The sequence below is a fragment of the Salmo trutta genome, chromosome 15, assembly GCF_901001165.1.
Source record: "Salmo trutta chromosome 15, fSalTru1.1, whole genome shotgun sequence".
NCBI lineage: Eukaryota > Metazoa > Chordata > Actinopteri > Salmoniformes > Salmonidae > Salmo > Salmo trutta.
This window is the reverse complement of record NC_042971.1, coordinates 52,845,067-52,861,118: the sequence shown is the minus strand read 5'-3', so window position 1 is coordinate 52,861,118 and position 16,052 is coordinate 52,845,067. Positions and strand designations below refer to the sequence as shown.

At 44.3% G+C, this 16,052-nt stretch overlaps 4 protein-coding genes across 9 annotated transcripts in view; 2 read left to right on the top strand and 2 right to left on the bottom strand.

The window, feature by feature from the left end:
• Window positions 1–107: 107 nt before the first annotated feature.
• On the top strand, window positions 108–6,808 carry LOC115149327 (E3 ubiquitin-protein ligase TRIM23). 4 transcript variants are annotated; one of them, XM_029692102.1, is made up of 11 exons: window positions 108–301; window positions 1,111–1,273; window positions 1,466–1,587; window positions 1,774–2,052; window positions 2,539–2,721; window positions 2,994–3,230; window positions 3,440–3,574; window positions 3,653–3,806; window positions 3,888–3,998; window positions 4,687–4,811; window positions 5,067–6,808. In XM_029692102.1, the coding sequence occupies exons 1-11, from the start codon at window positions 155–157 to the stop codon at window positions 5,244–5,246; spliced, it is 1,836 nt and encodes a 611-aa protein (XP_029547962.1). In that variant the 5' UTR covers window positions 108–154; the 3' UTR covers window positions 5,247–6,808. The 4 variants fall into 4 exon arrangements, with proteins under 4 accessions (XP_029547962.1, XP_029547965.1, XP_029547963.1 ...); XM_029692105.1 differs by having other exon boundaries at window positions 193–301; window positions 3,015–3,230; window positions 3,677–3,806; XM_029692103.1 differs by having other exon boundaries at window positions 193–301; window positions 3,015–3,230.
• A 440-nt stretch (window positions 6,809–7,248) lies between these two features.
• ppwd1 (peptidylprolyl isomerase domain and WD repeat containing 1) lies at window positions 7,249–11,862 on the bottom strand. Its single transcript, XM_029692098.1, has 11 exons — window positions 11,667–11,862; window positions 11,357–11,459; window positions 10,855–10,958; window positions 10,610–10,730; window positions 10,011–10,458; window positions 9,620–9,810; window positions 8,905–9,094; window positions 8,277–8,458; window positions 8,040–8,121; window positions 7,753–7,935; window positions 7,249–7,592 (listed from the first exon to the last, which is right to left on the bottom strand). Exons 1-11 carry the CDS (start codon window positions 11,797–11,799, stop codon window positions 7,449–7,451), a joined length of 1,881 nt encoding a protein of 626 aa, XP_029547958.1. The 5' UTR covers window positions 11,800–11,862; the 3' UTR covers window positions 7,249–7,448.
• A 172-nt stretch (window positions 11,863–12,034) lies between these two features.
• LOC115149326 (protein SREK1IP1) lies at window positions 12,035–15,237 on the bottom strand. The gene is made up of 5 exons (XM_029692101.1): window positions 15,110–15,237; window positions 14,674–14,718; window positions 13,184–13,342; window positions 12,671–12,743; window positions 12,035–12,566 (listed from the first exon to the last, which is right to left on the bottom strand). The coding sequence occupies exons 1-5, from the start codon at window positions 15,120–15,122 to the stop codon at window positions 12,401–12,403; spliced, it is 456 nt and encodes a 151-aa protein (XP_029547961.1). The 5' UTR covers window positions 15,123–15,237; the 3' UTR covers window positions 12,035–12,400.
• A 205-nt stretch (window positions 15,238–15,442) lies between these two features.
• The window catches only part of LOC115149325 (spliceosome-associated protein CWC27 homolog), a 45,212-nt gene continuing 44,602 nt past the window's right edge, over window positions 15,443–16,052 (top strand). For all 3 annotated transcript variants that reach the window (XR_003866845.1, XM_029692099.1, XM_029692100.1), the window contains exon 1: window positions 15,443–15,877. Coding sequence is in view for 1 of the 3 variants with exons in the window: in XM_029692100.1 (XP_029547960.1) it covers window positions 15,836–15,877 (42 nt within the window). In the remaining 2 variants the exon portion in view is untranslated. The remainder of the gene's footprint in view (window positions 15,878–16,052) is intronic.

Here is a 16,052-nt window from a genome sequence, read left to right as displayed (position 1 = left end):
GATAGTCGCCAGTTTCATTGTAGCTTTAAAAAATATATATATAACCGAAACGTATTTTCTAATTCTTATCGATCCAATACAAAATAAGCACCAAAGTTACATTTTATAGTTCAATTTTGTCAAATTAACTTTGTGGCCTACAGATATTTCGCATATGCATTTTCGAATCCACACTAACTGTAAATGGTTTAGTCCTAGGTCTAGGATGGCCGCTGCTGTGGGTGTAAACAAGCAGGGGACCGCAGCAACGATGGACGTCTGTGTTCGGCACGTCAGGGGGGCCACAAGCAGCACGGTGAAGGTTGGTTGAATACTTGCACGTCTAAATAAGCATATAAACAACGTTTGAAGGCGATATGTCGTTTGCTCAAATTACCGACAAGGGCGCTCGGATCAGGGGAACTTTCAATTCTGCTGTTTTGCGGCCGGGCCGTAAACGCATTGTCAAACGATCGGCCTGGATTTTTTTGTGTGTCTGCGTAGACAATAGACATGCAATCCACAAGATTACTGACAGAATCCCCATCTGGGTTAAGTGCCATGATCACAGTTTTTTGTATCAACCATGCAACTGCATCAGCTAACTTCACCTCTCATTAGCAGCATAGCATGCTAACGTTAAGGCGCTAAGCCGCTAGCTATAGTTAGCTACTGCTGATACCCAGTCTAACATTTTGTTAACTTGCTACTTCTTTGTGTAGAACATTGTGTGCCATCTGAAAAGTCACTAGCTGGGTGCAGTTGATTCAGGAATCACCCTCAAAATAACATTTAACACCTTCATAAAATTGTGCGGTTTTGCATGACAACTTCAATGAAATGGAGATTTCGCAGGCAGGCTAGTGTTGTCGCACTAGCTAGCTACGCACTTTAATAACAAACCACTATTGTGTAGTTAGCTGTGTGTCTTTTCGTCAACACTACACTAACCAAATGAGTTCCATGAGAAGCCAGATGAATTTACCAACGGGAAACATGACACAGACACCATCTCAGTCCATGCAGAAATAAGTCAATTTTGAATTGATATGCAATGACAAGGGGTCCATCTAAGTAAACTCAACCTATGTGTGTGGTTGACGCGACCTGTATGTGTGTTGTTTTCCCCAGGTGTTGGAGTGTGGGGTGTGTGAAGATGTCTTCTCTCTCCAGGGGGACAAGGTCCCCCGGCTGCTGCTCTGTGGTCACACAGTCTGTCATGACTGTCTGACCCGGCTGCCCCTGCATGGTAGAGCCATCCGCTGCCCCTTCGACAGACAGGTTACAGAGCTGGGTGAGTTCCATAGGGTTTAGTTTCTATACAGGCATTTTGTGTTCCTGTGTCAGTGAGCGTGATGTAACATCCATCACAATATAAGGTCTAACGTCTCACTTGTTTACTTGTAAGCTTTTAGTCCATCGCCTCTGGGAAATGTGTGAATGATTTGATGATGAATGAATGCGTTTTATTGACTGTCTCTCTCAGGGGACTCTGGTGTGTGGGGTCTGAAGAAGAACTTTGCCCTGCTGGAGCTTCTGGAGAGGCTGCAGAATGGAGCGTCCAGCCAGTTGAGCATGGCAGAGGATGCCCTAACAGGCATGGGAGAGGTAGGCAGTGGTTACCCCCACCCTGGGTTCCCATCTTTCATCTGCAATTATCTGAAAACACAGAAAGGATAGGTGAAAGCTATATGGGAATTGGCTTTGATCTGCCTAGTTCTTTCACATCCATCCATCCAATTCTCAAGGACACGACACATGAAATGTAACACTATCGTATGTCCTCCCCTCCAGTCTATAATCCGCTGTGACGAGGACGAGAGCCACACGGCGTCTATGTACTGCACGGTGTGTGCCACCCACCTGTGTGCCGACTGCTCCCAGCTCACCCACTCCACCCGCACCCTGGCCAAGCACCGGCAGGTACCCCTGGCAGACAAGCCCCACGAGAAGACATTATGCCCGCAGCACCAGGTCCACGCTATCGAGTTCGTCTGTCAGGAGGAGCTCTGCCAGCCTGGGCCGCTCATGTGCTGCGTGTGCAAAGAGTACGGCAAGCACCAGGGACACAAGGTACGGAAGGTGGAGGAGGACGAGTCAGCTGGGAGTAGCCTCACTGGTTGTTGTATTTATTGACTGACAGGTCAATCGCTGAAGCAACGTTCCTAGCAACACTAGAGACGACAAGCAAATCAGAATAGCTAAATGAATGGTCACCTGTCGTTGTACTGGTTGGTAGTTCAGGTGGTGTGATTTAGGGCTGTGACGATCCCAGTATCGCAATATTTTGTCCATGGAAAAAATGATAATACAAAGCAGACTCTTTGGTGCTTTAAAAACCTGCTGTATGTAAAATATTGTGTGATATACTGTAGCTAAATAAATAAATGTGACTCTGGATGACAACATAATTATGTTTGTTTTCAACATTAGGAATGTTTTCCTAAAGAAGTTGAATCCGCTTCGTGTTTTGTTTCCTTGCCACGATACTAATGAGGATTGTCCTGGCCCTACTATGATTGTGTTCATTTCTCCTTGCTGATTGCTTCTTTCCTGTAGCATGCAGTTCTGGAGGCAGAAGCCAATCAGATCCGTGCGTCTATCCTGGACATGGCCCACTGTATCCGGACGTTCACAGAGGAGGTGTCGGAATATTCCAGGAAGCTGGTTGGGATCGTACAGCAGATTGAGGGAGGAGAACGGATAGTGGAGGATGGCATCGGCATGGCACACACTGAACATGTAAAAACAGCTGGCTGTGGATAACAACTTTTTGCATACTAAACAACAGATTAACTTTAGATTTCAAAGTGGATAGATAGATAGGCTATTCAAATGTAATTGAGGTATAATCGCTGTAAAGCTATTACTGTATTTACAAATTATGGTAGCTACATCTCAAAGTCCTGGGAAACATCATTGTATTTCCTTCCAAAAAGTCATAACATTGCTTATGGTTTATCATAGTGTATATTTCATTTCGTGTGTAATCTGTGTATTCCTGATGGACTCAGTCGTCTGTGGGTGTTCCCCAGGTCCCAGGCACAGCAGAGAGCGCCCGGTCCTGCGTACGGGCCTACTTCGCCGACCTCCACGAAACGCTGTGCAGACAGGAGGAGATGGCGCTCAGTGTAGTGGACGCACATGTCAGGGAAAGGCTCATTTGGCTCCGGCAACAGCAGGAAGACATGACCATCCTACTGTCCCAGGTCTCCACAGCCTGCCTGCACTGCGAGAAGACACTGCAGCAGGTAGGAGCCAAAATGGGCCACTGGTGGGCATAACATCTCTAGAGCACACTGTAGGAATGCAATCTCTGCTTGCACTGGATGGTGCCCTCATTTTCAATAAGAACCACCAAGGTCTTCATAAGGACCTTTGTATGGTCTGAAATCAGATATGAAAATCACATTTGATTTTCCTAAGTCATGACTGATGTCTTCCCTGTGTCTCTCTGTAGGATGACTGCAGAGTGGTCCTGGCCAAGCAGGAGATCAACAGACTGTTGGAGACTCTACAGAAACAGCAGCAGCAGTTCACTGAGCTGGCTGACCACATCCAGCTAGACGCTGGTATCCCCGTCACATTCACCAAGGTACAGCACTCTGCTCTACTCTGTAGGAATACAAAATGTCATACACTCCATTGAAAAATAATTAGTAACTTCATTTAGACTACATTGTTTTCTCTGTTCCAGGACAACCGGGTCCACATCGGCCCTAAGATGGAGATCCGGGTGGTGACCCTGGGATTGGATAGTGCCGGGAAAACCACCATCCTTTTCAAGCTGAAACAGGATGAATTTATGCAGCCCATCCCTACCATAGGTAAACCCACAACAGTGTCTGTCATTAAAATGTACCTTAATTGTATTGCCACTAGCCACTCCTCGTCCTTGTCATCTGTAGGTTTTAATGTGGAGACAGTGGAGTATAAGAATCTCAAGTTCACCATCTGGGACGTTGGTGGGAAACATAAGCTACGGCCTCTCTGGAAGCACTATTACCTGAACACACAAGGTATCTGTTTACCTCTTTCTTTCATATTACATGGTTCCCTAACATGTACTGTATACTAAACATTAGGAACACCTTCCTACTATTGAATTGCCCTCAGAATAGCCTCAATTCGTCAGAGCATGGACTCTACAAGGTGTCGAAAGCGTTCCACAGGGATGCTGGCTCATGTTGACTCCGATGCTTCCCACAGTTGTTTCAAGTTGGCTCAATGTCCTTTGGGTGGCAGACCATTGATACACATGGGAAAATGTTGAGTGTGAAAAACCCAGCAGCGTTGCAGTTCTTGACACAAACCGGAGCGCCTGGCACGTACTACCATACCCCGTTGAAAGGCACTTACATTTTTTTGTCTTGCCCATTCACCCTCTGAATGACACATACAAACAATCCATGTCTCAACTCTCTCAGGGCTTAAAAATCCTTCTTTAACCTGTCTCCTCCCCTTTATCTACACTGAATTTATTGGATTTAACAAGTGACATCAATAAGGGATCACAGCTTTCCCCCTGGATTCACCTGGTTAGTCTCTCATGGAAAGAGCAGGTGTTCCTAATGTTTTGTACACTCGTATATCAATAACTATGACAAATGTACTGATTTTGAAAAGAGAATTGTAAAATGTTATGTAAGGATGATTTGAGTGAAGAGGGCCCTGACTTATTTTTTTCTGTCTCCTTTCGCTCTCCAGCGGTGGTGTTTGTGATTGACAGCTGTCACAGGGATAGGCTGATGGAGGCCCACAGTGAACTGGCCAAGCTTCTGACAGAGAAGGAGCTGAGAGACGCCCTGCTGCTCATCTTCGCCAACAAACAGGTATGCGCGCACACAACCCCTTGGTCCAACAAACAGGTACGCGCGCACACAACCCCTTGGTCCAACAAACAGGTATGCGCGCACATTGATTAATTAGCCCAGGGGGTAAGTATCTGAGCCTACTAGGTGAAAAATCTGTCTATGACTAAGGTACTTAACCCTAACTGCTCCTGTAAGTAGCTCTGGATAAGAGTGTCTGCTAAATGACTCATGTTGATTGACTGATTAGCTCATTGATTTGTCTACCACCTGCAGGACGTCCCTGGGGCTGTGTCGGTGGAGGAGATGACGGAGCTGCTGAGTCTCCACAAGTTGTGCTGTGGGAGGAGCTGGCACATCCAGGGATGTGACGCCCGCAGTGGCATGGGGCTCCACGAGGGCCTGGACTGGCTGTCCCGACAGCTGGTGGCTGCAGGTGTACTGGATGTGGCCTAGACCTCCCCTTGCTGCAGGGGGGCTGGACGTGACCTAGACCTCCCCTTGCTGCAGGGGGGCTGGATGTGACCTAGACCTCCCCTTGCTGCAGGGGGGCTGGACGTGGCCTAGACCTCCCCTTGCTGCAGGGGGGCTGGACGTGGCCTAGACCTCCCCTTGCTGCAGGGGGGCTGGACGTGGCCTAGACCTCCCCTTGCTGCAGGGGGGCTGGACGTGGCCTAGACCTCCCCTTGCTGCAGGGGGGCTGGACGTGGCCTAAACCTCCCCTTACTGCAGGGGGGCTGGACGTGGCCTAGACCTCCCCTTGCTGCAGGGGGGCTGGACGTGGCCTAGACCTCCCCTTGCTGCAGGGGGGCTGGACGTGGCCTAGACCTCCCCTTGCTGCAGGGGGGCTGGACGTGGCCTAGACCTCCCCTTGCTGCAGGGGGGCTGGACGTGGCCTAGACCTCCCCTGATGACTGACTTCTGTTACCAAGTAAAACCCTCTTACCATAGATCCCAGAACGATCTTCTTAAACCTTTTACCTGATGATTGGCTTATGGTAGACCCAGTCCTACCAAACCCTAAATCCCATACCTTTCACCCCATACTAAGGCCTTAGCCCTATATTCTATAGCCGTTCTACCCTTCTCACCCCTAACCTGCGGATAAGCTTCTAACCCACAGCTAGTGAATCCATCATTAGTCGTAATGCTTTGTACTCTGCTCTGTCGTGGGTATGCTAACAGGGATTCCCTCAAGCTTACTAAACTAACCTGCTTATAAGACTACACATTCCCATATTGCCTCAATGCAGATCAGATGAGATTCATTTCATGGCGAAACTCCATGTTGTAGATTTTTTTCCATTGGTACCAATGTACTTGACTTGTGATGATTTCATGTAATTCAGCATCAGGTCTTGAAATGACACCGGTAGTGAGCTGAGTTCAGCTATTATTGACGTTGGTTAAATAGTGCAGTTGAGTGAAAAATCTATTTATGTTGGGTGGGTGGGTAGGTAGGGGATATTGTAGTAGCTGTGGTGGGAAACGTCTAAAGTGTTATATGAAACCTTTCTCCCACCTGTTTTGTGGAGTGTCTTGCATGCAAAATTCATTGGATGCACTTTTCTGCCGCTTCAATACATCTGGGTTGTGCTCATGAGGGTGCAATGTTTGACTCATGTTGCAGATGTATAGACTAGACATGATTCCTTCATCTAATTGACAGAGGATGATCTACACACTATATTTCTGAATGTTCCAGAATGTTGTGCCCTACAGAATGTGATACTGGCTTCTTTTGAAACCAGGACTCCTGGTTTTAATTTTTTCATCACAACCTGTGATGGTCTTCTGTTTTAGCCCATCTGTCTGGAGTGCTGATAGTTACATTAACGTTACCCACATGTAGATGTGAAACTTAGTCAAAACATTAACCAAACACCTTTCAACTCCTGTTATTGTATGGAGGAACCATCCTTTGGTTTGAATTCACTTTCCTCATTGCTATGTAATGTTACTACTTCGATGTAAAAATAAAATGCATGTGTGAAGAACCTTCCCTCTGTTAAAGGATATCTCAGATTCTGACATGAGTTTTTGAAACATTTAGAAGCGCAGTGCAAATCCACACGTTACTCGTGGATTTGATAATGGCTTTTGTAAATCATAATTAATGTGATGCTATTAAATAAACTGTTTGGATGTTGCTTTTTTAACCTTAACTAGGCAAGTCAGTTAAGAACAAATTCTTATTTACAATGGACGGCCAAATCCAGATGACGCTGGGCCAATTGTGCGCCACCCTATGGGACTCCCAATCACGGTCAGATGTGATACAGCCTGGATTCGAACCAGGGACTGTAGTGAAGCCTCTTGCACTGAGATGCTGTGCCACTCGGGAGCTTATATGGTCCAACCCATTCAGAAAAGTTGCAGCTAGATAACTAAAATGATTCTATATCCTGTCAGACTCCATTGCCAGTAACATGGACATTTCTATCTGAACGTTCTGTAATGAATGTTAATAAGACACTGGTTTATTCAAAGTACAGCTCTGTTGACAACCATGTTACTAAGCAACCAACAAATTCTTAATTTCTCACATCCAAGAGAAAAAATGCAACAGGCGGCAAGATGCATTCTTGAATAATCCAACACTTTACTTTAAAAATGGAACGTAATAGTACACAACATACTGGTGAGATGGAAACATGATTACTTGATGGTGATGTTAATGATGCTGATGTCTTCGTAAGGTTTGTCTGTTTTAGGGTTGACTTTGAGGTTGGAGATCCGCTGAACCACCTCCATTCCTTTGGCACTCCTTCCAAACACGGTGTGTTTGTTGTCTAGCCAGGGCTTTAAAGACAAGTAGGGAGAGGTGTTCACTTAGGTTTCTTTGTACATAATGCAGAAATGTACAATACTTGATGAAACAAGGATAAAGACACTACTTCAACTGAAGGAATGCAGAGAAAGTAAAATATCAGACTTCACAGAGAATGAGCCCCTTAGTTACCGTTGGCACGACGGTGATGAAGAACTGTGATCCGTTGGTGCCGGGGCCTCCGTTGGCCATACTGAGTGTGTAGGGCCGGTCGTGTCTCAGCGTGGCATGGAACTCATCCTCAAACTCCCCTCCCCAGATACTCTCCCCTCCCATGCCTGTCCCTGTAGGGTCCCCTGTCTGGATCATGAAGCCCTGGGTGGAGAGGAAAGACAACAGTCAAAACATAGGAACTTAATCACAAGATGTGACGGACTACTACAAAGTCAAAACAATGAGCAGTGATTAAAATGTTCTACCTTGATGACGCGGTGGAATATGTGGCCATTGAAATAACCATTCCTGCTGTGAACACAGAAGTTCTCCACTGTTTTGGGACACCTGAGATACACAAAGTAATCTATAAACATAAGTAAAATTGTCCAATAAAATATCATAATTGCAAAACTGTATAGGTTCTGAGGAAAGTTAACAGACAGAACGCATGGCATTGCAAATGGAAAGGAAGCCCTCTAAAACAACAGAGGGTGACCTACTCGACAGGGAACAGTTTGATGTGGATGTCTCCCATGGTGGTGTGGATGATAGCGCTGTCTGACACTCTCTTGGGCCCCTCTGCCTGGGTAGCAGCCATCACCTCCTCCTTAGACGGCTTCTCGTTGAACACGTCTCTGTCTGACTCGGCACTTTTAGTGTCCTCCGGCTCCCTCTTGGAGAACTACCAAGACAAAAGAAGGGATAGTGACAACAATGCTGAGGAAATTATGTAATGCGGGTGAAAATATGGCAAAGAATGAAGCAATAAGGCACGAGGGGGTGTGGTATATGGCTGGTATAAGGGCTGTACTTATGCACGACGCATTGCGGAGTGCCTGGACACAGCCCGTAGCCATGGTATATTGGCCATATACCACAAACCCACGAGGAGCCGTATTGCTATTATAAACCGGTTACCAACGTAATTAGAGCAGTAAAAATAAATGTTTTGTCATACCCGTGGTATACGGTCTGATATACCACGGCTTTCAACCAATCAGCATTCAGGGCTTGAACCACTAAGTTGATAATAGCAAATAAATAGCACTGCAAGGGAGCAACAGTAATAGACCATTTCTCTTTTGGACGGGCTACGATTGCACTGCAGGGACAAATAAAGTTGATTACCATGTAGAAGCGGTTCTTCTTGAAAGCAGTACAGAAGATGGTGGGGTCTGGCATTGTGCTCTGCAGGGCCGGGTTGTCTGATGCCTTCATCTCGATGGTGGGAGCTGTGTTGCATGCCTTGGCAACCCCCTGGAACAGGCTCAGCTTCACCACACGAATGTTCTCCAGCTTCCCCAGGATACGTACACACCTGAACACACACGGGTGGGAAATAAAAACATGTTAGACTAATGCTCTTGTCACTTCCACAAGACAATAAAGGGGTTTCATGAAAACATTGTTGGTGCAAGGGTTAGAGGCAGTCCACAACCCTGGCCCTGGAGAGCAACAGTGTGTGCAAAATGTTTCCATCCAGCCTTAAAACATCTGATTAATTTAATTTATCATCAAGAAGCCACAGGTGTTCCCTGTGGCTCAGTTGGTAGAGCATGGTGTTTGCAACGCCAGGGTTGTGGGTTTGATTCCCACGGGGGGCCAGTACAACATTTTTTTTTTTAAATGCATGAAATGAAATGTATGAAATCACTACTGTAAGTCGCTCTGGATAAGAGCGTCTGCTAAATGACTGAAATGTAAATGTAAGAACTTGATAAGTTGAATTTGTGTTTTTTTGGTGCAAAAAGCCTGCTCTCCCTGTAGCTCTCCGTGGCTGACAACCACTGTGTTTTTAGAGGATATTACTGTCTGAAGTCCATTTTGACCATTTAAACGCTACCTGTTGGTCTCCACATTGATGACCTTGATGCCCAGCATGGTTCCGTAGAGGACAAAGTGACCCGTCTCATCAAAGATGATGTTGGTCAGCCTGATGCCATCCACTTTCTCCAGTTCCCTCTCCACCGCCATCCTCCGACCAAACTCCATGTCTGGCAGCTGTTGCTTCATTTGCTGCAGCTCTGTGAACTTCTACAGGATCAGGTCAGAGATGGGTCATGATGAGAGAAATGAGCGCAGTTCAGATAAATGCACTGGGGAAATGTGGGAAACGGTGAATACTACGCTACCAATGTCAGTATCTTGTGATAAATTATAACAAGATGTAGCACAGTTTATTAATAGCAATATGAAATAAAGTAAAGTCCCGATTCTGAAAGTTGGACACTTACCGATAACGACTCATCAAACACCCTCATCAGTTTTCCCGTCAGGAAGCGGAAGATCCTGACTTTCCTGTCGGTTGCGATGGTAGCCATCTTCTTCCCGTCGTGGGAGAAGGCCAGGCTGGTGGGGTAGGTTTTGTTTTTGGCAAACTCATAAAGGTCTGTGTCAGTCTTATACTGCCAGTCCACGTGCCTGGGGAATTTGAACTCGCTGGGGAGGCCGGTCCAATACTCGAGCATTCCAGCCTTGTCTGCGGAGACGATAACCCTGTATCTAGGGTTGAGGCGGATCTGGGACAGTGGAGAGGAGTGCATCTTGTCAAAGGTGTGGAGCTTCTCGTTGCTTCCCCGTCCATCATAGACGAAGATCTTCCCAGTGGATTTCTCTGAGCAGGCCACGCAGCAGATGGCATCGCCTGGGTTGTAGATCCACTCACACTGGCCAGGGTGGAAACTTCACAACACACAGAGCAGAGGAATGGCAGATCATAAACTCGTATGGTGTTTTTGAAGCGGGAGAAGGGATATATTTTGGCTTTAAGGAAACAAGCTAAATTGCTAAACGTTTCACCTTAAAAAACAATAAGCAAAAGATGCAAACTCACCCCAGCTTCAGCATGTTGATCATGTCAAAGTTGACCACATCAAAGACTTTCATGGCCTGGTCGTCCCCAACAGAACAGAAGAGAGCTCCATCAGCACTGACAGAAATACACTCTATAACTCCTGTAACACATAGAACAAGAAGAACAGTGAATTATAGCCCTGAAATTACATTTCAGTCAGTCTAAAGCCCAGTCTGAGGTTGCATAAAGATACATGTTAATTCATACAGAGGCATTATTCGTACCCAGATGACTGCGGAAGTGTTTGACAAACTCTACCCCCTCATCTTCTTTCTTTTTCCAGAACTTCACATGGCCGTCCTGACTGGCTGTGATGATGAAATCTGTCCTGGAAATGAAAATAATACAAGAGTTTATGAGGCAGACTGATCAACATTGGTGTGTGTAACATTTGGCATCCAGGAAAACACAAATCAATGTACCAGGAAGTAAACCAATCAGCACGTGAAAGTGTCTCATGCGGGACCAAGACAGAACCACAGGCAGTCAAAATTGGCAATATCGTAAATATTCATGAAAACCCTAATTTAAGGTTAAGCATAAGATTACCTGTGTGGTTAAGGTTACTGTTAAGGTTAGGTTCAAAATCCGATGTTAAGAAGATCAATTGTAGACATAGGCAGGGTTTATGACTATGGCTGTGATAACTAGTGATGATCGACAAAGAGCCATATACCTGTAGCTAGAAAACTGCAATAGCTAGTTATCTAATGTTACAATACTTACTTGGAACAGACAATGTGCGTTATAACATCCCTATGCATGTAGCTCCTCTCGTACATGGCTGCCGATGGCAAGTTGTCCAAATACACACGTTCATACTCCAGCACTGTACAAAAACAAAAACACTATTCTTAAAAGCAAGCACAATGAGAGCAACACGATTTTCAGCTTTGTTCTGGGACATTGTTTGAACAATAGGCACTCTAGCTAGCTTAATAGCGAGGAGCACAGAAGTTAGCACACATCCAGCAATGCAACATAGCTCGCCAGCTCAAGCTGTTTTAAGTCGCTGGTTAGCTTTTCCATCATAAACCTTTTCTCTTCTTGGTCTGTGTCGCCTCGCTTGGCATGGGTCCAACCCATTCCTCCTCTTCTCCGGCTTCTCCTTCATCCTGATTATCGTCTAGTTTTCGTTTCAGATCTACGTTCTCTGTGGTGGCCGCCATAGTTGCCGAATTCACTGTTTTCCCCTCGGTTTCCGTATCCGTTCACCGCGGGCTTGGAGAAAAACTCAATAGCTTAATACCGCTCCCTGCAGTACTGTCGTGGAATTAAAGTACATGGCTCTGCATCTATCCTTTCTTTCATATGCCTTTTCCATTCTGGTAATTTACTTGAAAGATCAATACTTGAAAATAAAAAGTTCAAACGGTTTGCTAATAAATCAGATAATCTACAAGCTTTCTATGTATAGAAAACCTTTAATATACAAATTCCATCAATAACAAAAAATAAAATACTTTCAGCATTCACCAAAGTCAAACAAGTAACAGTAAATGTGGGTCCATTGTTTCATTTGTAGCAGAGGCTATATTGACCAGACCTTGAATCTGTGAAACGCGAGGGCCAGATACACTCAGTGTCTGCACCTATTACTTTCCATAGGACATAAATCATAGAACAAAATATCAAATTAAAGTTTTAAAAAAACTGTATAATATTTTATGGTAAAGTGTGTCTAAATACATTTTCATGTCTTAGTTTGATTCCTCTGTTAAATGACAGGTGCAAATACTCAGTAAATCTGTCCCTAAATGTTCCATCTTTTCAATCAGTGTCAGAGGACCTGCTGGAGCTGTCAGATGAGGAAGAATCATGTTTCTTCTTCTGCTTCTTCTTGTGACGTTCCTTCTTTTCCTTCTTGCCATTTTTCTTGTGGCTTTTGTGCTTCTTTCTCTTCTTGCTCTCCTCTTCGTCACTTGATGAAAAGGACCTGCAAAAAATTACAACATCCACAGTTATTAAACATACAACACCACTGAGACTAGACATAATTATTTCTCATAGATACTGGAATAAGAAGACAATGTGACGTACCTCTTCCTTTCAGACTTTCTGACTTTACTTTTCCTCCTCTTGTGTTTAATTTTCCTGGCGTCCTCCTGGGAACCTACAGCAATCAGGACAAACACACAAAACCATTCAGACAAAAAAACAAACAAACACTTGAATAAAAGTGAGCGCAACACAGGTGATGAAGCCAAGACTTGGTCATATAACTGTGTGTGTTAAAACAGAGTAATACAGCAGTGCTAAGTCTGTTATAACATAACTATTGTTCTGTTATTTGTGGAACAAGCTTCAAAATGTTCTTAAATGTGATGTTTTGGTGCCTCTAAGACAATTCACAAATCTGATTCAGGACCTTATTACTGATGAATGTGTTTATTTTTTATGACCGTGTTTTTCTTTCTGCTTGCATTTTGATGTGTGTATTTTCTGTAATTCAGGGCTCATCTGCAAAAGAGACCGTGGTCTCAGTACGACTCCCTGAGAAAATAAAGGTTAAATAAAAATGTAATAAAAAATTGTCTGTTGTACTGTATTGACCTTTGGAGTCTTTTCCTCCCCGGCCCAGCTTGTCGTTAGGCAGATCCTCCTGCTCGTCCTCAGTACTCTCTTCGCTGCTTGTACTGCTCACGTCCAGGACAATGTCTTTCCGGGGGTCCACACGCACAAAGTTACGGCACTCGAACGTCAGGTGGCCCGCTGATGAAATGACAAGGGTACAGAAGAGAGTAATGAAGGGAAGTACTTTAGAGAGCAGCTGTATCTAGCACAGTATAATTATGACAAACAACATCTCCACTTCGCTGATCCTCAACACTGGGGCCCCACAAGGGTGCGTGCTCAGCCCCCGCCTGTACTCCCTGTTCACCCATGACTGTGTGGCCATGCATGCCTCCAACTCAATCATCAAGTTTGCAGACGACACAACAGTAGTGGGCTTGATTACCAACAACAACGAGACAGCCTACAGAGAGGAGGTGAGGGCACTCGGAGGTGGTGTCAGGAAAACAACCTCTCACTCAACATCACCAAAACAATGGAGATGACTGTGGACTTCAGGAAACAGCAGAGGGAGCACCCCCCTATCCACATCGACGAGACAGCAGTGGAGAATGTGGAAAGTTTTAAGTTCCTTGGCGTACACGTCATGGACAAACTGAAATGGTCCACACACACAGAAAGTGTGGTGAAGAAGGCACAACAGCGCCTCTTCAACCCCAGGAGGCTGAAGAAATGTGTCTTGTCACATAAAACCCTCAAACTTTTACAGATGCACAATTGAGAGCATCCTGTTGGGCTGTATCACCACCTGGTACGGCAATTGCACCACCCACAACAGCAAGGCTCTCCAGAGGGTGGTGAGGTCTGCACAACGCATCACTGGGGGCAAACTACCTGCCCTCCTGGACACCTACAGCACCCGATGTTACAGGAAGGCCAAAAGGATCATCAAGGACAACAACCACCCGAGCCACTGCCTGTTCACCCCGCTACCGTCCAGAAGGCGAAGTCAGTACAGGTGCAACAAAGCTGAGACCGCGAGACTGAAAAACAGCTTCTATCTCAAGGCCATCAGACTGTTAAAGAGCCATCACTAACACAGAGAGGCTGCTGCCTACATACAGACTTGAAATCATTGGCCACTTTAATAAATGGATCACTGTCACTTTAATAATGTTTACATATATTGCATTACTCATCTCATATGTATATACTGTATTTTATACCATCTATTGCATCTTGCCAATGCCGCTCATCCATAAATGTATATATTCTTATTCCATCCCTTTACTTAGATTTCTGTGTATTAGGTAGTTGTTGTGGAATTGTTAGATATTAGCGCACTGTCGGAACTAGCACAAGCATTTCGCTTCACTCGCAATAACATCTGCTAACCATGTGTATGTGACCAATAAAATTTGATTTGACACACTCGGGGGTCATTGGACAGCAAATAATATGCTGTAACTATTCACAAGGCTTGAATATGTAGAGTTAGAGACATGATATAAGCAATAAAGATTACTTACGATAACCACATTTCTTACACCCAGCTCTGATGTCCTTATTGGGACCTACAAATTAAGTGAGAAATCAAATCATTTAGAAATGTCACAACTTCTTGCTTTGTTGGTGTGTTGCAAAAACGTAGGCCTGTAACGTTATATTCCACGCCTAAAATAATTGGATTCCTTCTATGAATCACATTGAGACTAGCTATAACATAACACAACTATTATCAAATGAATAGGGAAGCTAAACTGCCATACACAAACTATTGTCGAAATAACTTCAACTGGCTATCTAAACATTGAGCACAATCATGCTAGCTAATCGGAGGTGCAAGGCAAGCTAACCTAACAGTCCATAAAAAAAGCAAGTATTCGACAGTTAGGCTATAGCTAGCTAACTCCAATTACCATTATAATATGACATCCGATTAGTTTTAAGTTGGATCAAACATACCTGATGCAGCCATTATCACACTTTATCGACAAAAACCTTGTTGCGTTCATAAATTTCAAACCACAAAGTTCCCAGTGGGTCCTCTACAAAATAGCTCCGGTAGGAAATATCAACTGGTTTGTTCCCTTTACCGTCTTTGGTAAAACCGCATTTTGAGCGGATTTCACTCACAACTTGAGAAATAATTCTAATTTACTAGTATTTTTGACTCTCTTCTTTTTCATACATCTTTCATAATGAGGGTTTTCTTGATATAAATGTGCAAGCCTCCTTCAAGCTAACTTATGTTCTGTGCGATGTTTTAGTGGGATTGTTTACAATGTAACACACGGACCAAATTTTAGAGATGAATATGAAAATAATGATTAATCTATATTTTAACAGATTTGTGTAATTACGTCATTTTCCTACACATATGTAATAGTAGTTCGTTACTATTTGAAAAATATCACCCTCGAACTAATATTTGGGGAAAATGCTTCCAAGCATTGACTTGGCAAATACCCTTCACCTCCCATTGATTCGGGGTAAATAAAGCACCCATGTTTAAACAACATGGCGGTTGACAGTAATCTGGGTTAGCATCAAATGTAGACATTTATCTCTACATCTTTGCAAACCACTGAGTGCTGAAGTCTCGAAAAAAGTAAAATAGCTATCTTTTCTACTGCTGAAAAAACACAACGGATTTCCGGTTTCTAGTTGTTCGTTAATCTCAACGACAGAATGAGCAACATCTACATTCAAGAGCCTCCATCAAATGGAAAGGTGAGCGCAAGCATTTGATCCCCTGACGACCCTTATTAATATCTCACTGTCACTACAATGGCTTGCATGATAAACTATGATCATACAGAACAAATTATCTTTGTCTAGAAACCCGACATTGAATTGCATTGAATTCTACGTGGGGCAGAAATGAGCGTTTGTATCAGGAAAGTTT